Source organism: Bos mutus, chromosome 15 (assembly GCF_027580195.1).
Source record: "Bos mutus isolate GX-2022 chromosome 15, NWIPB_WYAK_1.1, whole genome shotgun sequence".
Lineage (NCBI taxonomy): Eukaryota > Metazoa > Chordata > Mammalia > Artiodactyla > Bovidae > Bos > Bos mutus.
Window position 1 is genome coordinate 78,496,757 of NC_091631.1, and position 22,537 is coordinate 78,519,293.

The 22,537-nt window shown below is 48.1% G+C and overlaps 1 protein-coding gene across 2 annotated transcripts; it reads left to right on the forward strand.

Moving 5' to 3' along the window:
* The first annotated feature begins 246 nt into the window (after positions 1 to 246).
* Positions 247 to 16,451, forward strand: GPR83 (G protein-coupled receptor 83). 2 transcript variants are annotated; one of them, XM_005906924.2, is made up of 4 exons: positions 261 to 1,173; positions 6,108 to 6,233; positions 9,451 to 9,584; positions 13,410 to 16,451. In XM_005906924.2, the coding sequence occupies exons 1-4, from the start codon at positions 811 to 813 to the stop codon at positions 14,032 to 14,034; spliced, it is 1,248 nt and encodes a 415-aa protein (XP_005906986.2). In that variant the 5' UTR covers positions 261 to 810; the 3' UTR covers positions 14,035 to 16,451. The 2 variants fall into 2 exon arrangements, with proteins under 2 accessions (XP_070240462.1, XP_005906986.2); XM_070384361.1 differs by lacking the exon at positions 6,108 to 6,233 and having other exon boundaries at positions 247 to 1,173.
* The last annotated feature ends 6,086 nt before the right edge of the window (positions 16,452 to 22,537 follow it).

The window sequence follows — 22,537 nt, forward strand, 5'->3', positions numbered from 1 at the left end:
AAGAAGTGGGCACAGAGCTATTTACCTCCTTTGATTCCTGGATCACACCAGGAGAACTGCTTTGAAGTGTTTCCTGGAAAAACAAGCCCACACCCCCCATTAAATCTTAGTGAAGGGAAGGAAGCGAAGTCTGGCCAGCCTCCCAGGACATCTTAAGTCTGGTCACCGAAGACGCTAGGAGAAAGTCTACATCGATTTCATTGTTCACATTGTGCCAGAATCCCCAGGGCCCAGGGACACATCTCAACCTGCAACCTGCCAAGACTGACACTCAGACAAGATCAGAGCAGCCCCAGCGCGGAACCAGGTGCTGCCTGGAGCAGGCACACCCAGTCGCTGCCGCGCGCCCTCCGAAACCCCAACTGCCCCGGGGCGCATTCCTCCCGCTTCCTTTCAGACGGCTAGGCTTAAGCAGAAGGCAGGCGGATACGAGTCTTTAGCGAAACAGCCCTGAAGCCCAACTGGAGTTTTATTTCTAGAGCGAGAGCGGGCTGGGGCAGGGGGTGGAGAGGAGCTCGCCGAGCCAGAGCGCGTCACCGTCGCCCGGAGAGACGCCGCGCCGCGCGATCTGCAGAGGCGCTCGTTCTCCCGCAGCCGGAGGGCGTAGCGGAGACACGAAAGTGGCGCGGGCGGCCCGGAGCGCGCGATCGCGGGCGGGAGGCAGGCGGGGAGGGGCCGCCCACCGAGCGCGGCGAGGTCCGGGGTCCCGGGACGCACGGCCCACGCGCTCCTCTCCCTGTGCCCGAGCGCACGTGCGCGGCCCGCGGGGCGTCCGGCCCGGCCGGCCCCGGGCGCGGGGCTCCGGCAAAGATGACCCCTGGCTGGGTGCTGCTCTGCCTGCTGCCCGCGGTGCGGGCCGCGGACGAGCGGAGCCCTGGGGCGGCCCTAGCGGGCCCCAATGCCTCGCACTTCTTCTGGAACAACTACACCTTCTCAGACTGGCAGAACTTCGTGGGCCGGAGGCGCTATGGGGCCGAGTCCCAGAACCCCACGGTGAAAGCCCTGCTTATCGTGGCTTACTCTTTCATCATCATCTTCTCGCTCTTTGGCAACGTTCTGGTCTGTCATGTCATCTTCAAAAACCAGCGGATGCACTCGGCCACCAGCCTCTTCATCGTCAACTTGGCCGTCGCCGACATTATGATCACGCTCCTCAACACCCCCTTCACTTTGGTGAGGCCGAGGGCTGGGCTCTGTCTCCCTGGGTCCCCTCCCTCTCGCCGCCCGATTTCTCCCTTTTCCTGTCTGTTCCCTTCTCTGCCTGTCTTCCTGCTTCATGTTTCTTAGTCTCTCTCTCATCGACTCATCTTTCATCGCTCTGCCCTGCTGTTTGTCTCTTAGTGTGTCTGTTTCTGGCGCTGTCATTCCGTGTTTGCCTTTCTGCCTGCCTGTCTCTCCAGCATCGTCTCTTTCCTCTGTCTCCGGTTCTCTGTGTCTTCATCTATTTTTTTCCTGTCTGTGACTCTCTCTGCCTCTGTTTGTCTGTCTGTCCCTATCTCTCTCCTCATGCTTATCCTTAACACTTCTTGTCTGTCTCTCTAGCCTTGTCTTTCTGTGCTCTCTCTCTCATCACTTAAGCCAGAGCTTCTGCAGCTCTTGGCACTGGGGTCAATGATTCGAGTGTCTGCAGCCAGCTGTGAGTCAATGACCATTTCCTGTGTAATGTCACTGACCAAGAGTCTGCATGATGATGGAGCAGTAAATCAAAGCCCTTTGAAATGCCAGCATAAGATTGTTAGGTCACCTCACTCCCATTAAATATAGCCCATTAAATGTCCCCCCACCATGGGATGCTGCTTGAAGCCATCTGAAATATGAAACAGTTGCTAGTTGTTAATGGAACCTTGGGTGCATTTTCCTAGACCACTTAGTTAAATTGCATTTCCCTTCTGTGGTTTGCCAGTGAGGTGGTGTATGAAGTCTGTGTGGTTGAGGACATGCGGGTGAGGTGGGCTTGGGACCCAGGGCAGGGGCGGCCTGGGGGCACTTGCACATGGGTAGAGGGAGAGCCCCTCCCGCCCCGCCTCTCTTCCCCAACTTCCACTGAGCCCCGACTGCTGAGTGCTAGTGGTGTCACTTCTCTTCCGTGTCTTGGGACTGTGGTGCCCATGGATGATTGAAACTGGAAGAACTGTGACCAAGCAATCATCATGACAGGAACACCTTCTATTTCTGCAGCATGAGTTAGGCTTTTTTCCAAGTTATGAACAACCTTACTGATACTTGAGTTATTACCAAACTCTATCTGTTCATATGTCTTTCTCTTTCTTACACACACCACTCACACTCAACCAGAAATAACAGACAAGCAAAAAGAAGGTGAATTCCCACAAGCCTATACACGTTTGTGAACATCCTTTCAAATCTTACATTTAAAAACTGTGTCCTCTGTCTTGTCTTTGCTTATGAGAGCATCACTCCCATTTGGCAGATGAGAAAACTGTGGTACAGAGGTTCAGTCCCTTGTCCAGGTCGCTTGGCTGGTAACTGGCAGAGCCAGCATGAGAATTTGGTCCTCTGACTCAGGTATGGCCAGAGGTCTGTCCATAAAGCCACTTAACTGGGGGTAGGGGGTGGGACCTCTTGGACCACTGCTCTCAACCACGGACTTTTCCTGCTCTCCTTTCTGCCTACATTTACTGGATTCCTCAGGATGCCATGGGCAGTAGCCAGGGGCAAATAGACTTCCAGATACCTCCCCCCTACAACATACACACACACATCCACTCCCCACCGACTGCCTTAAAGCACAAGAAGTGCATATCTGGCTCCTCTTGGCTCCCCCTTAGCTTCTGACTTGACCATCTGCAGTCCTGGGGGGTGGGCTGGGCCGCCCAGAATAGGAGCCCCAGGGCACAGCCCTCTGCTGCTTCCCAGAGCAGGGTGCGTGGCTGGATCTGCACACAGGGCAGGTGGGGGGAGGGGGAAGCCAGACTGCAGATCGGAGCTGAGAGGATCTCCTGCAAAAGAGGGGGTGTCAAGGCTTTGAGGACCCAGCCCCTGCTCCAGGTTGATCCAAACCAGCTTGGCCTTCAACCTGACCTGTGCAGCCACTCCAGTCCAATTTCCTATCAGAGCTTCCAAGGAGCTGGCAACCAGGGTGAATGAAAGGGTTGAGGGGAGGGTCTTCTACACCTCAGCTGGGCTCCTCAATGGGTAAGAAATCCTGTCCTTGGGCTAGTTGATGTCAATATCCCTCCTCCCTGGTCTCCCTTCCTGTCCACTTTACATACTATGGTCAGCATGAAAACCAGTGCTGGTCAATGAGAGAAAAGCAAACAATTATTCACAATTACTGTGGCAGAGGTGGGCACAGAGTATGGTGGAGCCAGGAGTCAGTCCTTTATTTTGATCTGCCAGAGTCCCATGGGCGGGTCAAAGGAGACTTTTCAAAGAACTCGACATTTCAAAGGGGCTAGGATGAATAGGAATTTCTCAGGGTGAGATGAATGTTCAGTACAGGCAGAGACTGGAGAAGACAAAGGCAGGGATGTCCAGGTTCGTGGTGTGTTGAGTGCTCACTGCAGCTGCAGCGTCATGGCAGGAAGCACCATGGAGGAGCTGCGGGGCAGGAAGAAGCAGAGGCGGCCAGGGGAAGGCGAGCCGGCTGTGAGCAGCATGGATGCTTGGAGGGTATCTGGCTCCATCTTGAAGGCCGTTGATGATTCTAAGCAGAAAGGTGACAGTAACCTGACTTTTGGTTAAGAAACTGCTGTCAGCGGTGTGAAGGTTGAATTACAGGGGGGCAGACTGGAGGACTAGAAAGCTGACTGGAGGCTGTGATAATCCAGGTGAGAGATGAGGGGGCTCCAGGAAGGCCGTGGCCTGGGGGCTGAAGAAGAGGGAGTGGATTGGGAAACCCTTCAAGCAGCACTGCTTGGCTTTGGTTTTGCATTGACCATGGGAGGTGAGAAGCAGGGTTACCTAAGCATTTCCTGCTGGGTAGTGTCACTGGGCTGCTCACATCCCCATGGAGCTCCTACCTGCCTATTCCGTAGAGAATAGTGTCCATGGTTTGTGTACCAGGTTCATGATCAGGTTAGACTTGTCCCCCGTGTTTCTCATGCACATACTCTAGTCAAATCATTCCAACCCTTATTCCCCAAACAGCTCCTGAGATTCCTGACTTTGTGCCACGCTCTTTGTTCTTACCTGCACACGGGCAAATCCTACCTATTCTGTAAAGTGTTAGTCGACTCTTTGGGAGCCCATGAGCTATAGCCCTCCAGGCTCCTCTGTCCATGGAATTCTCCAGGCAAGAATACTGGAGTGGATCGCCATTCCCTTCTCCAGGGGATCAAACCTGGGTCTCCTGCACTGCAGGTAGATTCCTTACCATCTGAGCCACCAGGGAAGCCCATTCTGTAAAGCTCATCTCAAATGTCTCGTATCTTATAATAATGGCAGTTAGTAGTTAAGTACTTGCTATGTACCAGGCAGTGTTTTATCTGGTTTACTTATGTTATCTGTTTTACAGGTACTTGATTTTTATAGTAATCATGTGAATAAGGGTTAGCCCAGGAAAGTGAGGCTCACTGGGCCTAAGTGCCTTGCCCAAGGTAACAGCTATCAGTAGCAAATACGCTGCTGTAAATCACTGCTCGACATTCTTCCTGTCGAGCTGACTTGCTCCATTTTTTTGTGTCACCTCTCTCTCTCTCAGCCTCAGCCCACTCCCACCCGCCCTGGTGGCCCTTTGGGCCTTCTGTGGGGCAGGGGTCCCAACCCCTAGGCCACGGACCAGTACCTAATGGGACCCGGGCCCCACAGTAGGTGATGAGCAGTGGGCAAGTGAGTGAAGCTCTGTCTGTGTTTACCTGTACCCTTCACGTGTTACCTCCTAAGCACCTCCTCCTGTCCATCAAGGCAGCATTAATTCCCCTTGGAGCATGCATCCTACTGCACTTGAATCATCCTGAAAGCCTTACCCCCCATGAATTATCTTCCATGAAACTGGCCCCTGGTGCCAAAACAATTGGGGATCCCTGCCATAGGGCATTGAATATTTTCTATCTTGCATCTGAGATACCTGAGACCTCCTCTTCCCAAGTTGGGAGCTCCTTGATCAGAATCAATGCCTGATCCTTTTTGGGTGTGGAACATCACTCAGGAGCTCAGGCACTGAGTGAGCAAAGAGCTGTGGAAGATGTGGGTTGAGGCCTCTGCCTGCTCCCTGAGCCCCACACACCCTGAGAGCTGGTCTCCTCTCTCCGCCCAGACCCTGGCCCCTGCTCCCACCTCTGCAGATCCCTGGATCTCCTTCCCAGATGACGTGTCTCAAGGCCTGCTTAGTCAACATTCCAGGGCACAGCCCACACGCTGTGTTGTGACTCTGTAGACATGTCTCCTCTGTGAGTTTGAACTCATAGGAACCAAAAATGAATTTGGTTATTATCATAAAAATAGCTCCTATTTATTTCTAATCATATCTTTCTAGCAATCTGCCAGATATTATATTCCATGCATTGTAGTCTTTCTCTGAAAAAAAAAAAAAAAAAAAAAAGCTAATCCTTACAATAAGATACATTAGAAATAAGACTCATTAGAAAAGACCCTGATGCTGGGAAAGATTGAGGGCAGGAAGAGAAGGGGACGACACAGGATGAGGTTGGATGGCATCACAACTCTATGGACATGAGTTTGATCAGGCTTCAGGAGACAGTGAAGGACAGAGAAGCCTGGCTTGCTGCAGTTCATGGGGTCACAAAGAGTCGGACATGACTGAGCAACAGAACAACAAAAGAGATTTTTGAGCCTTTTTTTTTTTGCAAATGAGGAAACTGAGGTTCAGACAGATTACCTACCTTGCCCAAGGTCACACAGTTCAAAAACATTAGAGGCAGGAAATCTGACTCCAGAACCCATGTCCTTCCCACTCTGTCCTGGCACCTAGCAGGGCCCGGCCCCAGTAGCAGGATCAGAGTCTGCTGAATTGGGTGATGGAGACTGAGTTATGCTGGAGAAAAGCATGTGAGACCCACAGTCCAGCAGTGCAGAGTGGAGCGAGGCAGGGAGAGGCCTCCTGTGGGACGCTGCCCAGAGACACAGGGTGGGGGAATCAGGGGCCAGAACCGTCTGCCTCCTGACTCCTGAGGATTCATCTGCAGGTCCGCTTTGTGAACAGCACATGGGTGTTCGGGAAAGGCATGTGCCACGTCAGCCGCTTCGCTCAGTACTGCTCCCTGCACGTCTCTGCCCTGACGCTGACGGCCATCGCCGTGGACCGCCACCAGGTGAGGGCCACCCCCCACCCGCTGCGCGCCCTGCCCTACCGCCCCGGCGTTGCTTACCAGGGCACTCAGGACAGTGCTTCAGCCCATTTATTTTTAAAGACTGTTTCTGATATGGACCATCTTTAAAGTCTTTATTGAATCTGTTACAATATCTCTTCTGTTTTATGTTTTGGCTTTTTGCCCGCGAGGCATGTGGGACCTTAGCTTTGTGACCAGGGATTGAACCCGCACCCCCTGCATTGGAAAGCGAAGTCTTAACCACTGGACCACCAGTAAAGTTCCCTAGACCATTTTTCAAAGATCCTATTTGTCTTCTTACTGACCAATATGAGCACTAAATTAGGCATATTAGGTCCTTTGTGCTAGGGGCTGCAAAACATTACTCCCCATTTGTTATTCCAGTGAAGACTCCCTGCTGGCATTCTGTGCATCAGAAATGACTGAGCTTGTTTTCGGGGGTAGGAAGGCAAATCTGGAAAATGACAGATGAAAAGAGAGTGGCAGATAATTGCAGGTCAGAGGCAAGGCTGCTGGCTGGGAGATGAGGTGGATATTCCTGGGCCTGGTTGTAGAAGAGGTACACCTGGGGTTGCAGACAGGGAGGTGTGCAGGCGCAGGAGTCCCGCGGGGTGTTGAGGCACTGCTCACTGTCCTGCCCCTTCAGGCGCACATGGGCAGGTATGGTGAAGGGAGCCGAAAGGACCTGATAGCGCCTGTCATGGAGAAGGGTGGTTCCACACAGATGCCTGGCTTATGCTGATTCAGTGAACCTTGGTTATAACACTTGGGTCTGTGCAGAGTCACTGATCGCAGATTCAGGGAAGGGCATCATCGCCTGCACAGCACCATATGCCTGGTGACTGATGAAGGGAGGAACAGCCTTGAGGCATGAGGCTGGCTGCCTCAAGGCTGGCTGCAGGCTCATGCTCAGATTTCTAGAAGATCATTAGTCTGCTCTGAGAAGACACAGGGGCACCTTCAGGCCAGTATCATAAGGACAATCAAGACAAAAGAGGGAAATTTAATTCTAAAGACCTCCAAGAATTACAACAACAGCCAAGGGATAGGAAGCTTCTAAGGTACAGACTCTTCAGGGAGAATCCTCAGTGGCTCAGCAGGTAAAGAATCTGTGTGCAATACAGGAGACCCAGGAGATTTGGGTTCCATCCCTGATTTGGGAAGATTCCCTGGAGGAAGGCATGGCAACTCACTCCAGTATTCTTGCCTAAAATCCCATGGACAGAGGAGCCTAGTGGGCTACAGTCCATAGTCACAAAGAGTTGGACATGACTAAAGCAGCTTAGCACCCATGCACACTGTCCCTTTGGCATTTATGTTAAGATGTTTTGGTGCAGAATATCAAAAGGTTGCATACAAATATTTCCTGCCTTTTCTTGACCTTCTCCCCTAATTCAGCAAGAAGGACTCTGGATCACCTTACCTTTACTTGGGCTATACCTACTTCACTTAACACAGCTAACTGAGGGTCCACCCTTGGACCAAAGGTGGGTCTGAGGAACAAGGGGGAGGTCTTGCACACACTGGCCACACTACTGTGATATAAACCCACACATGGGATCCTGTCCTAGAGGCTACAGGTTCTTGGAGCATCCAAGGTCTCTGACCCAGGCTTCCACTCCCTTTATTGACCTGAGCCATGAAGGAGTGTGAGAAGCAAGGATGGCCGAGTCCAGAATGGAGATGTGCTGGGCAGCTTCTGAAGCCTAGTCCATTCCTCCGATAAACCTTAAGAGACCAGGAGAAGACTGTAGAAGAACACAGTAGAAGGTCCAGTGTGTCCTGGGATGGCATCCTGAGGTGGTGGCAGCTCTTTATGGCCTCTCCTCCTGACCCAAACACCCCAAACATCTTTTTCAGTAAATAATGATTCTAATCTAGCCACCTGGGTGTCCATCAACAGACAGATGGATAAAGAAGATGTGGTGTGTATATATATATATGGAATACTACTCAGCCATAAAAAAGAATGAAATTTTGCCATTTGCAGCAAGATGGATGGATTTGGAGGGTATTATGCTAAGTGAAGTATGCCAGATGGAGAAAAACAAATACTGCATGATATTACTTATATTAGAATCTAAAGTAATACAGCAAACTAGTGAATATAACAAAAAAGAAGCAGACCCCCAGACATAGAGAACAAACTAGTGGTTACCAGTGGGAAAAGGGAAGGAGGAAGAGGCAATGTCTGGGTAGAGGATTAAGAGGTACACACTACAGGTATAAAATAAGCTACAAGCATATATTGTACAACACAGGGAACATGACCCATATTTTATAATAACTATAAGTGGAGTATAACCTTTAAAATTATGAATCACTATATTGTATACTTATAATTTATATATTATACATCATTTATATTTCAATTTAATAAAAAGAAATAATGATTCTAACCTTAAAATGAGGCTGCTGTGAAATTCTCAAGTCTTTATTTAAACCTTTTAGGAGAATTGATTGGCATATAGTAGCAATTGGTTCTAAGATGCTTTTCAGCCCAAAGCTTCTAGCACTGGTTTTATTTGGGGCTTGGGAAAGCTGGACCCCACTGCAGTTTTATTGGATTGGCCAGATAGTTCGTTCAGTTAGTGAGTATGTTGTTCAACACAGTTCTTGGTGAAAATGAAAAATATGTCTTTTATTAGTACTTAAAGCCAAATGAATTTTTTGGCCAGCTCAGTAGAAACAACTTTCAGAAACAGCAGTGACCCCCCAGATAAAGGTCGATGCAGCTTCCCACAGTAAGTGGTGAGGACCTCACCCCGTGTGTGTCACCTTCCGACCCCTCAGAGCCCTTCGTAACCTAAAGGATCTGGGCAGACGGAATGAGGCCCTGAGGTGGAGGCTGACCGTGGCTGCCCCTCTGCCCACTCTGCTGTGAGTGTCATGGGGACAGACCTCTCCCTTCACTGCTCCCTGACTTTCTCACTGTACCCTGCTTCGGCCAGGCATGACCTACCTGCATGAGCCATTTGAACTGCCTGGAGTCTCTGAGTCCAGATGGCATCCTCTTTCTACCCCCAGAGCTGGGCGGTAGGGTGGTGTAACCCAGGGGCTCTACAATGAATTAAGGGGTACTTGATTTTGTAAGTAGGACCTACCTGCCTCGTTGTGACAAGTGAGCCACATCATCTGGATTTCTCATTTGCTTCAAGCTGTATTCTGCCAATGATGCCCAGTTTTGTGTGTTTTCCAGGTCATCATGCATCCGTTAAAACCCCGGATCTCAATCACAAAAGGTGTCATCTACATCGCAGTCATCTGGACCATGGCAACGTTCTTTTCACTCCCACACGCTATCTGCCAGAAATTATTTACCTTCAAGTACAGGTGAGATGGACTAGTAGAGAGCAGCCTGGGGGCCTGGAGGACTTTGACAGATGGAAACTTGAGCCTCCTCTGAATCTCAGAGTTACTAGCACCAAGTTACTGTGCCAAGCTGGTCTCTCTGCTTCCTTCCCATCCTGTTGCTTCCAGGCCTGTGCCTATCCTCTGAACTTTCTTTGTTTTGCTTTTTTCCCTCATCCTTTCTTCTAAACACTTTACAGCTCTTCCTTGTTATTCTCTGTCCCTTTGTTTGCAAGGTCAAGGCAAGAGCAATCAGCTTCTGCCACTGGTGACATATACTCACCCAGACTGAAATTCAGAATCACCTAGTCCCTTTTTAAAATGATGAGGTTTAAGTTCTCTTGCACCACCTACAAACAAACCTGTATATGTCTAAATTTCTCAGGCAGGATGCTGTCCCCACACACACCTCTCATTTATCGTATGCTTTGTCTTGTGCTCTTCTAGAAAGGAAAGCACTCAGTGTCGAAATTTAAGTACTTGTGCATGCTGCTAGCTCGTTAAAGGTGACCTCCCCTGTTAGACTGTGAGGTTGGGGGGAACTGGCTCCATTTCTGATTTTGTCATCTTGCTGTCCCTAGCATCTAAATGACTGTCTCCACATCACAAGCTCTCAGTACATATTTGCTGAATGAATGAATGAACGTAGAGTGATCTTTATCAGTTCATAGTTGTTTTAGCTGAAGTTCTATAGAAATACATCCTGAGATAAAGGAAGATGCATGTGCCCACGGGTTTTAAGAAAGTGCTCCCAGGGGACTTCCCTGGTGGTCCGGTGGTTAAGAATTCTCCTTCCAATGCAGGGGACATGGATTCAATCCCTGGTTGGGGAACAAGATCCCATGTGCTGAGGAGCAACTAAGCCCATACTGCAGCTACTGAGCCTGCTCTCCACAACTAGACAGCCTGCATGCTTCAGCTAAGACGTGACACAGCTGAATAAATAAATGAAGTGCTGGACTTCCCTGGTGGTACAGTGGATAAGAATCCACCCACCAGTGCAGGGGTCACAAGTTCGACCCCAGGTCTGGGAAGATTCCACATGTCGTAGAGCAACTAAGCCTGTGTGCCACAACTGCTAAAGCCTGTGTGCCCAGAGCCCAGGCTTGGCAACAAGAGAGGCCCCCACCATGAGAAACCTGCACATTGTAGTAAGAGCAGTCCCTGCTCGCTGCATCTAGAGAAAGCCCATGCACAGCAACAAAGACCCAGTGCAGCAACAACAAAATAATTAATTTTAAAAATACCAATAGATTTCTACATACTTAAAAAAAAAAGTCACCCTTAGAAAAATAAATAAGTGAAGTGCTCCCAGGGGTGGTAGATACTGGGTGGAGAAGCAGGACAGCAAATGGGGAGAGACCAAGGGAGGGCCTGGCCTGCGGGGGGCGCTCCGGGACAGACTGTAGCTGCGTCTGCCAGCTTGGAGGCGCTGGAGCTGCGCTCTCATATCCTAGGAAACTCCTGGTCACTTCTAGCTCTTAGTGAATCTGGAGAAAGTGTCTGTAGCGGCCTTCGGGTGGTCCTAGGCTCCTGGAAGTCTTGGGTACCAGCTGTGTCTTGTGGGGTGGGCAGGAGCTGGGGCCCAGTGCTTCAGACCAGCGAGGGGTGCCCTGCTGATGGGTCTTCCCGTGTGCTGCCTCACCTGAAACATACATTTACACACACTTCTGTGATGTAGGAGGGCACCAAAGAACACGCTCTGAAGGCCAACTTGAACTAATTTTTGAAGGATCCGTGCCTGAATTCTAGGATACCAAGTGAATCATGTACCCACCCTTCCTGAGCATTCAGCTTCCCCATCTGTCTTCACATGTGGAGGGCTATTTCTTTTTTCTGATAACAAAAGCAAAGAGAGTTTCCTTTGTTTCACTAGTGACAGCCACCTGTATGTACTGATATTACAAGATCAACAAGCTACATGGTATGATGAGAAAGTAGCAATTTCGAGTTGCTGCTTAGAGATTTTATAGGATGAAACCCCTGCTGGCATCAAAAGTCTGGATATTTAAATAAAGACCCGAGCTTAGGTTTCCTGCCACAAGTTCCTGCTTTGCTTTTTCCAGAGCATCTTTTAAAATGTTCATTCAGAATTGAGCCTGTGAAAAATTAGTGACCTCCACCCCAACCAGCTTGTAAGTAACAGGTGCTTGCTGCCTGCTCTCTCTCCTGCCCATTGGAGACCTGGAAGTAAGGATGGCACTTCTCCCAGCTCACAGCACCCCCAGCTGGGATGTAAGTAATAGTCTTGTGACTTCCTTTGTGTGAGTAGGTTAAAACTGCACCTTCAGTCAAAATGGCCCTGGGGTTTTCGCTTCTCCAAAATTGAAAGGAAGTCCTGAGGGAGCTCCCTGCTGCCTCGTTCAGCAGATCATAATCTGCATGTTCTTCATCCACCAGCTCCAGGTTTTCCAATACACATAGGTGTCCTTAAAGAATTTGAAGAGGACTGGGTACATTCCATAGAAAATAAGTATTTTTGTCTGAGTGGCTGAAGGTGTATGAGTTCCAGCATTGCCACTCACATTCTTAAAACTCATCATTTTTCCCCCCATTCCTTGGATCCCCTCTGGAATGAGAGTAGGTTGTGAAACAGAAATTCCAAGATTTCCTGAATCCATTGTGCTTCCAGGATGAGTTAATTCTAAGACTAGGAACACCAGTGCATTTATTCATTGAATAAATATTTATTGGGCCTCTATTCTGGGCTAGGAACAATACAAAGTAAACACACAGAGTAATCTAGGTGTATTTTTCTTTCTTAAAAATTGAAGCATAGTTGATTTGCAGTGTTAGTTTCAAGTGTATAGCAGACTTTTTTCTCTTATAGGTTATTACAAAATGTTGAGTATAGTTCTCTGTGCTATACAGTAGGTCCTTGTTATTTATTTTATATATTATAGTTTTTATATGTTAATCACATCAGTCAAATATTAACAATTTATAAGTTCATATTCATCAGTCCTAAATATTCATTGGAAGGACTGATGCTGAAGCTGAAACTCCAATACTTTGGCTACCTGATGCAAAGAACTGACTTATTTGAAAAGACCCTGATGCTGGGAAAGACAGAAGGTGGGAGGAGAAGAGGATGACAGAGGATGAGATGGTTGGATGGCATCACTGACTCAATGGACATGAGTTTGAGTAGACTTTAGGAGTTGATGATGGACAGGGAGGCCTGGTGTGCTGCAGTCCATGGGGTCGCAAAGAGTCGGACACAACTGAGCAACTGAACTGAACTGAATGTTAACCTCAAACTCAAAAATTACCCTTCCCCCCGGACCTTTCCCCTTTGGTAACCATGTTTGTCTTCTATGTCTATGGGTCTGTTTCTGTTTTGTATATAAGTTCATCCGTGTCATTTTTAACATTTAAAAAAAATTTTTGTATCATTTTTTTAGATTCCACGTATAAGCAATATCATACGATATTTGTCTATCTCTGTCTGGCTTACTTCATTTAGCATGATAACCTCTAGATCCATTTGTGCTGCAAATGACATTATTCATTCATAATTATTACATTATTTCATTCTTTATGGCTGAGTAGTATTCCACTGTATATGTGTACCGTATCTTCTTTATCCACTCATTTGTCATTGGACATTTAGGTGTTATTCTTACCTTTATAGAAGTCCCAGACTAGTGGGAATGCTGGAAATGTAGTCAGATAATCAGGCTGCTCATCATCTATGCTTTAACAGATGGATGTACCAGGAACCCAGGGGAGAGAGAGGCCAGTGTTCCTGGGATGGGGCTTTTCCACAGTAACCACACATTCTCCTTCTCCCTCCCCTGTCCCCAGTGAGGACGTTGTCCGCTCCCTGTGCCTGCCAGACTTCCCTGAACCAGCCGACCTCTTCTGGAAGTACCTGGACTTGGCCACTTTCATCCTGCTTTACATTCTGCCCCTCCTCATCATCTCCGTGGCCTACGCCCGTGTGGCCAAGAAGCTGTGGCTGTGCAACACCATTGGCGACGTGACCACGAAGCAGTACCTGGCCCTGCGGCGCAAGAAGAAGAAGACCATCAAGATGCTGATGCTGGTGGTGGTTCTCTTTGCCCTCTGCTGGTTCCCCCTCAACTGCTATGTCCTCCTGCTGTCCAGCAAGGTCATTCGCACCAACAACGCCCTCTACTTTGCCTTCCACTGGTTCGCCATGAGCAGTACCTGCTACAACCCCTTCATCTACTGCTGGCTCAATGAGAACTTCAGGGTCGAGCTGAAGGCACTGCTGCACATGTGCCAGAGGTCGCCCAAGCCTCAGGAGGGGCAGCCGCCCTCCCCTGTGCCCTCCCTCAGGGTGGCCTGGGCAGAGAAGAGCAGCGGCCGCAGGGCTTCTCCAGCCAACAGCCTCCTGCCGTCCTCCCAGGTGCAGTCTGGGAGGACAGACCTGGCGTCTGTGGAGCCCATTGTGACCATGACTTAGAGGAGGAGGCAGGGAAGGGGTAGGGGTAAGGGGCTCTGTCTGCCGAGGAGGATGGCAGAGCGCCTGAGAACACAGCCTGGAAAAGAGTCTGTCCTCACACATGATGAACTTCACATGCCAGAAACAAGTTCCTGCAGAAGCCCGAGGGCACTTGAGTTCCCACACGACTCTGTCCAGCCTCTTGGCTCCATTAGAGAAAACAAAAAGGCAACTTCCAGCTCAACACATACCGGTGAATTTCTTGTCTGAGACATGCTGGTTCCCTGAGCCAGAGGACCCGGGACAGCTTCTGCTCACATGGGGATTGAGTTAGGCAACTGCTTCCAGCAGTCAGGTAGCTGCTTTACAACACTCCCTACCACTGATCACTTGTGACGGACCCTGGAATCAGACTTGGGGTGTGCACAACCCAGGGGCACAGCACTGCTTGAGACAGGACCGTTGGCCAGTGAGAGGTTCGCCAGCCAGAGCCGGTGTGGAGCTTTGAATGCCTTGCTTTCTGAAGTCGCTGGAGCAAGATGAATCCCAGTTCTACGGAGGCCCAACACGTGACAAGAAAGGGCTGACTGGGTTCTTTACTTTAGTAAACAGGAATTACCGAGTTTCCTTAAAACAAAGAAAAACTCTCACTGAAAGTTTGAAACATTCAGAAAAGCACAAAGAGGAAAATAAAAACTACCCCCTTCTCCCACTAACTTGTGATAAGTTCTGTCAAAATGCTCTGGATTTCTTGGCAACTTTTTTCTGTATGTGTGTGTCAGTGATTTTCGTTTCGTGTTGAATTACAGTTTTCCATTTAGAAATAAGAAATACAAGCGTAGCCAAGAACTCCTGAACCCCTCTCCCAGGAGTAATATCTACTGGAAGAGTGAGATGAGATGGGAGAAGAGCCCAAGGAGAAAACTGGCCCAGAGCAGACAGACTGTCTTCATTCTGCAACCAGTGGTAGGAAGGGCCTGGTTAAAGGACCTCTCTTGGGATGGTGGCCATTGTGATAAACCAGAAACAAAACTCATCCAAAGGATACTTTCCTCCTCTCCTGCAATCTCACAGAACAAGATGCGATGAAATATTGCTCTGCTTTTGCAGGAGATAAGAGAGCAGGCTTTCCAACATGCTCCCAAGCTAGACTGTCCAAGCTAGACAGGCTATTTCTCCTCTGTGTTGTCTGAATAGTAAGACTTTTTCACACCAATTTCCACAAGACAGCTCACTTTCAACCTTACTCTGGTGGCTCACGTGTTACTTATCAAAACCTATGGCATCATGATGGTCCTTAATAACTCAGCTTTCCAGAGAAACCTCATTCCAGAGACGATGAGTGTTTTCATCATCTTCCGTCTGGTCCTGAGTGAGTCACAATGTCACCCAGGAGAGAGATGCCCCAGGCAGAGGAGAGCTTCATTCACCAGCCCTACGCAAGTGCTGCTCTCATGCTCGTTTGAGGTTTCTTTCTAGCAACCAGAGAGATTCTGAAAGCAAACAATAGCCATGGAGCTGAGTGGAAAACTGAGGCTCAGGGAGAAGGGGTTTGTCTGAGGTTCACTTAGATCTCTTGGTTGTTAACTGGACTTTGTCATATCATCTGCATCCCTAAAATGAATCCTGGGGGTTCATTATTACTATTCTGTTTTGGGGATGTTTGAAAATTTCAAGCTGTAAAGTTTAAAAAATCATCTTCTGAACAGTGGGTAAAAAAGTGACTTTCATGGGACATGCATGCTATGTTGCTTCAGTTGTGTCTGATTCTTTGTGACCCTGTGGACTGTAGCCTGCCAGGCTCCTCTGTCCATGGGATTTTACAGGCAAGAATACTGGAGTGGGTTGCCATTCCCTTCTCCAAGGGATCTTCCTGACCCAGGGATCAAACCTGGGTCTCCTGCACTACAAATAAGTTCTTTACCATCTGAGCCACCAGGGAAGCCCATAGGTTCCACCTTCATGGGAGAGAGGGAGGCTTTTAGGCCCATAGGGATACCAGGCAGGTTTTTTCCAGCCCAAATGGCTCCCAGGCCTGAGCCTATTGTCTTTTAATGCTGTCATGGTATCCTTTGAATCAGAAAGAGAGCAAGTGGCAGAGCTATGAAAAGTTTGTCCTGCTCTGAAATCAGACGAAAAGTTTGCCTTCGCTTCCTCCTCTCTGAGGGCCTGTAGAAATGCTGCCAAGTCACAGGGAAGGTCTTTCTCTGGTGGAAGTCCCGCCCCACTAAGGTCTGGGTCTGCTGTCAACTCTCCGTCTCCCATCTCCCTCCACTTCATCGACCTTCCCTATGTGTCTCAGCAAAAAGTGCTTTGTGTTTATGAAAGTGACATGTGTCACCCTGGAACCTCTGCACTGTGCTGTCGTGAAGACTTGGCTGTAACTTGTTCCAGTGTCAATAAAATACATAGTGGCTGTGTGGCCTGTGCTTCCCGGACTGGTGATTCCAGTTGGTGACCTTCAAATAGGGATTCATGTGGATTAGATGAAGAGTGTGTGGAGAGCTTCAGCCTCACCTCTGCATCTTACAGCTGAGCAAACACAAACTGAGCAGGTCAAGAACCAGTTGAAAGCCTCTGGGTAGCACTTCTTCCATCACACTGGCTGCAAGTCCCTGCTTTTGTGATTGTGAGTCTGTGTTGAATGAGTTAACATGGGGCTCCATCTGCTCCTTGGTGATCCCAGAAATGAAGCTGCCACTCCCACACGCAGGGTGCAGTGGGTACTGCATTGCTAGTCACAGGATTTCTGCCCACCCTGGACCGAGGCTCCCCTTGTCCGACCAAGTAAGCTGGGTAGGAGCCTCTATAAGCAGCTCTGCAGGAAGCCCCTCTCAGCAGGCAGCCCCTTTTCCTGTCACTTTAGCATAAAGCTGTATTGTAACTAACTTTTAGACCAGGTACCCCCATGCCCAAGCACAACTTTCAAAATTTTAATGACACAATACCTTGCCTCGCTTGTCGGTTCTTTCTGTAAATCAAAGGAGTAGAAATGAAGAAGTAATTTACAGATGACCAGATCTCTTCCCTGGCTTCCCCTCCAGTAATCTTGTGAACAAGACTTAACACCTAGAGGAAGATCACGAGGAGCCGACAAGCCTGCACACAGTGGGGCGTGGTGACCACTCTGACCCCCCATCTCAGGGATTAACTGAGACGACTTCCCTCTTTCCCTTCAAAACTTCCCTGGCTGAGCAACGTCTTCAGAGCCGGTTTTTGGGATACACTGAGTCCACCATCTCCCCAGATTCCTGCCACTTTAATTAAAGTCACCTTTCCTTTCTACCAGCATTTGTCTCTCTCCCTTTCTCTCTCTCTCATGTTGATTTTTGAGCGGTAAGCAGACAGACCTGATTTGGTAGCACTTCCACTGCATACATAATTACCCTGATGCCATCCAGAGCCCAGGAAATCAGTGTTAAATAATGACCCAGAAGGGAATTTACTGTACCTGGGGAACATTTGAAAGAAAATGAAAGGCAACGGAGAAGAGAGGAGAATTAGGACCTGCTGACAGCTCCTGTGTGAGACACCTTGCTGAATGTTTCTAAGTCCATAGACTCATTTTCCCTCAGTATTTCTCCAAGGTGGGCATTATTATTTCTACACTGAAGGTGAGGAAACTAAAGCTCAGTAAAGATCCTACAGCCTAATCTTGAGGTTAGGTTCTGAGAAGCCATGTAGGAAAAGAACCTGACTTTGTTTTTAATTTAATGTTCTATGAATTTCCTTGCTTATAGGGCTCTTTGGGGAGTAAAACTTGTTTATCCCAAAACCAGTGCTTGAGTTACACGCTTTAGGAAATGATTGACTACCATTTGGTGGGTCCCAGGGCCCCTTGTAGCCCCGTGGTCAGTGAACTCATGCTCGCAGAGCAGGGCAAGTGTCACGCTGCCTTGTGGGCCCCGCCGCCCCCAGTTAGAAGCATCTTCCCAACCAGCTGTGAGCCACGGCTGAGTGACCTGGCCCTGCTTACGGACTGTGGCGGGTGGACGGGGGTAGCAGCTGTCTCACAGCCGGCCTGGGTCTCAGGGTCCGCAGGCAGCAAAGGCAGAGCCCGGCTGGACCCTTGCTGCTCCAGGCGGGCTGGGAGGTTCCCCTGGGTCCCTAGGATAATGGGAGCCATGCCAGAGTGTCTGGGCCGGAGCCATCCGGGAAGAGGGGCTCTTGCGACATCCACTGGGTAAAGATGTTTGTCCTAGAGTGTTGCCCACAGGTAGAAGATGCTCCTAGTGCTGTGGGGTCAGGACATCAGCACCTTCTTTTGGCCTCTGTGTATCCTCCCCACCCCCTCACCCTGCCACCTCACCCCTGCCCTCCTCTCTCATGTCAAGGTGTATACACTTAGTAAAGGAACAAATACAGTACATGCAATGCTGGAGGCTTTGAGGGGAACGAATAACCAGTGGTATTTAGTGTGAGAAAGCCCTGGGGTTCAGGTTTTAGAGCCTCTCTTGCCGAGACTAAACCATTTGCTGCTTCACACGGACAAAGTACTTGACGTTAACAGCTCCTCCTCGTCTCCTGTTTTCAGCCTAGCAGGGACTCTGTACTCAGACTGGTCATGAATTTAAGTTGCTCAGCTTCCATATGAGGCAAAGGAATCATGAACACAGGGTTCAGGATATGGTTATCAGGATATGGAGGAGGGGTAGGCATTGGCAGGTAGGGTGATGGGAACCATGTGGCTGTAAATAATCGTCAAGATTCTAACTTCAGTCTGGGGCAGTGGATTCGTGGGTGCTTATTACTTGCTTAAAAATCACCAAATAACTAACCTAGTAGCTAATAGCAGGTCACAGCTGGACCAGCATTAAGAGCGTGCCATAAACCCAGAGCTATGATTCATTCAATTCTGTGTCTCTGCAGTCTATACACAAACAATAAGCCAGTAGAAATGGAACCCGGAGGTCCACGCCTTCACCTTTCTTCCCTGCATCCCACCAATCAAATTGCATCTGTATTTGTAGCATTAGAACATGCAAATTGAGTTCACTGCTGAGACAAGTAGAACAGGACAACTACATTTATTTTTTTAAAGCAATCTTGTATTTTCAGATTTAAAACTTGCCTCCTCGTTTCTTTGCTTTTGTTTTCTAATCCGTCACTCTTGCTAATTCTGTCCCAATTGTTCAAAACAGTTAAAGCGCCATTGTGAGGTGGCCACTCAGTGCCCCTCACCTCACCTGCTGTGCTGCTTCTCCCGGGCTAGCTGATTGTATGTTTACCTAACTCTAGTCAGCAAAGCAGGGCTTCCCTGGTGGCTCAGTGATAAAGAATCCTCTTGCCAATGCAGGAGACAAGGGTTTGATCCCTGAGTAGAGAAGATCCCCTGGAGAATAGAATAGCAACCCACTCCAGTATTCTTACCCAGAAAATCCCATGGACAGAGGAGCCTGACAGGCTACAGTCCATGGGGTTGCAAAAGAGTTGAACACAACTTAGTGACTAAACAACAACAATTCAAGCCAGCAGAGAACCTGCTTTCCTAGGACTCACCTTCTCCTCTCCTTAGTGGGTAGATATTCCAACTTCCTAGATCTGTTTATTCCTCATTTTCCATTTACTCCTTTACTTTGGAAGCTACATATTACAGCTCATGTTCAAGAAAAGAAAAATTTGTTTTGAGACCTTGTATGTCCTGTGAGTCTGTGCTCAGTCACTTCAGTCCTGTCCAAATCTTTGTGACCACATGGCCTGTAGCCGGGCAGTCTCCTCTGTCCATGGGATTCACCAGGTGAGAATACTGGAGCTGGTCACCAGTTCTTCCTCTAGAGGATCTTCCCAACCCAGGAACTGAACCTCCATTTGCAAGTGGATTCTTTACTAACTGAGCCACCAAGGAAGCCCTGTATGTCCTGAGATATGTTTAATTCACACATAATTCAAATTGTGGCTGACTGAAAATAGCATCATAAATTGAAAATCACTGTCTCTCAGAATTTCAAAGGTATTTTATTAGTTTTCTGTTGCTGCCATACAAATTATGATTGCCTTAGTGGGTTAAGGGCTTTGCCGATGGCTCAGTTGGTAAAGAATCTGCCTACAATTCAGGAGGCCTGGGTTTGATCCCTGGGTTGGGAAGATCCCCTGGAGAAGGGAAAGGCTACCCACTCCAGTATTCTGGCCTGGAGAATTCCATGGACTGTGCAGTCTATGGGGTCACAAAGAGTCGGACAGGACTGAGCGACTTTCACTTTCACTTTAGTGGGTTAAACAGAACAAATGTATGCTTTTACACTTCCGTGGGCAGGTCAGAAGTCAGACACAGGTCTCAGGAGGACAAAAGTAAAGCTCAGGCAGGGCTCCATTTTCTTGTGTGGGCTCTGGGTCTGATCATTTCCTTGCCTCTTCCAGCTCCTGAGGCCTCTCACACTCTGTGGCTCATGGCGCCTTTCTGCCAGCTTCAAGGGTGGCTGCGTGGCACCTCTCTGATCTTCTCTAGTCTTATTTCCCCATCTCTCCTGCTCCTCTCCTACACTTTCAGGACCTTTGTGATTACACTGGGCCCACCTGAGTAGCACAGGGTACTCTCCCCTCTTAGTCAGCTGACAGCAGTCTTGATTCCAGCGGCAGCCTTCATTCTGCTTTGCCTGATGCTTTCACAGGTACTGGGGATGAGGACATGGACATCCTTGGGAGGCCGTTATTCCACCGACCAGCACTGCTCGTCTGCGTTCTAGCACTTCTGCTGAGAAACTGGAGGCTTTTCTGACTCCCAGTCCTATGCATGCAGCCCAAGATTACCTACCTTAGGTAGAGGCCAAACAAGGGGTCAAAGACTGTAATAAGAATCACTGCTTCTGCTCCGTCAAGTATTTAATATAGGCACCAACCTGTGTGATCCCCCCAGGCAGGTGATACTGCTTTGAGATTTTCACCAGGAGGATGAGCTTCAGGGGCTTCCACCAACACTGCTGTACCTATCGTGTGTTGGTTCTGCCAGTTGCTGAGTGTTCTGACTGTATACTTAGGTACTCAGGACTTAACCACAGAATAACCTCATGAATCCAGTATGAGTGGGACTTAAGCGACAATGCTATTCATAGATGAGAGGGGGACTTGTGACTTCCACAAGTCCTCCTCTTAACTATGAATCGCAATGTCTTTTTTCATGTCTAAGAATTGGTGGCCCAAAAGCCAGAGTCCAGTTATCTCCAAATGTGGACAATGGCCATTGCACAAGCCCCTTTGGAGAAAGGCCAGACCATTGACTAATGAGCTGACCCTGCTGACTGTAACAGTAACCGTGCTTTCTGTGCCACTAGGAGTGAGTTACTATGTGGCTTCTGCCACCCCAGAATCCAATCCCATGAACCTCATGGAATCAGGAAACCTATTTCTAGGTAGCATCCTCACATTCATTTTTAATGCTCGGAAGAAATCCACTTTGGTGGTTTTACATATCCCTGCGTTTCCATCACTGGTGTGTTTCTTTATTTCAAGGAGAGGTCTGGGCCCTCTCAGAGGATGTATTTAGGGTTGAATGCATGGGTCACACCTCCTAAATTCACTTTAGTATTACCATCTCTCAAAGTCTTTGCATTACTCTTTCTAACTTTTACTATATAATATCTCAAGTTCTTTTTGGCATAGACCACTATTGAGACCATGGACTTCCCTGGTGGCTCAGTGGTAAAGAATCCACATGCCAAGCAGGAGATGCAGGTTCCATCTCTGGGGCAGGAAGATCCTTTGGAAAAGGAAATGGCAACCCATTCCAGTATTTTTGCCAGGGAAATCCCATGGGTAGTGGAGCCTGGTGGGCTACAGTCTGTAGGGTTGCAAAAGAGTCAGACATGACTTAGCAACTAAGCCACCATCACTACTGAGCCCAGAGATAATAGAAACTCAGAAAACAATTAAAACTATTCTCAGGGCTACAAACAGCTAAAAATTATCTTAAAAAGTAAGAACAATTTTGGAGCTCTTATACTTCCTGATTTTAAAACTTATTACAAAGTTATAGAAAAAAAAAAAAAAACTGTGATACTGGCATAAAGATAGTCATACAGATCAATGGAATAGAATAAACCCTCACATATATGATCAAGAAATTTTCAACCAGGCTGCCAAGACCAAAGAGGAAAAGGAGTCTTTTCAGCAAAAGGTGTTAGGAAAACTGGATATCCATATGCAGGAGAAAGAATTTGAACCCATGCAAGATGGATCAATTACCTAAAGAGCTAAAGCTATAAAACTCTTAGAAGAAAACATAGGGGGGAAAAAAGTCTTCATAACTTTGTATTTGGCAATGATTTCTTGGACTTGGCACCAAAAGCACAGGTGACAAAAGTTAAGAAGTTAAAAATTAAAAGTTTTAATCAAAATTAAAAGTTTCTATTCATCAGATGAAATAGCAGAGTAAAAAGACAACCTTTAGAATGGAAATATACTTGGAAATCATATATTTGAGAAGACATTAATATCCAGAATATACAAAGAACTTCTACAACTCAACAACAATAACAACAAAATTCAATTTTAAAACAGTCAAAGGGCTTGAATAGACATTATTCCAAAG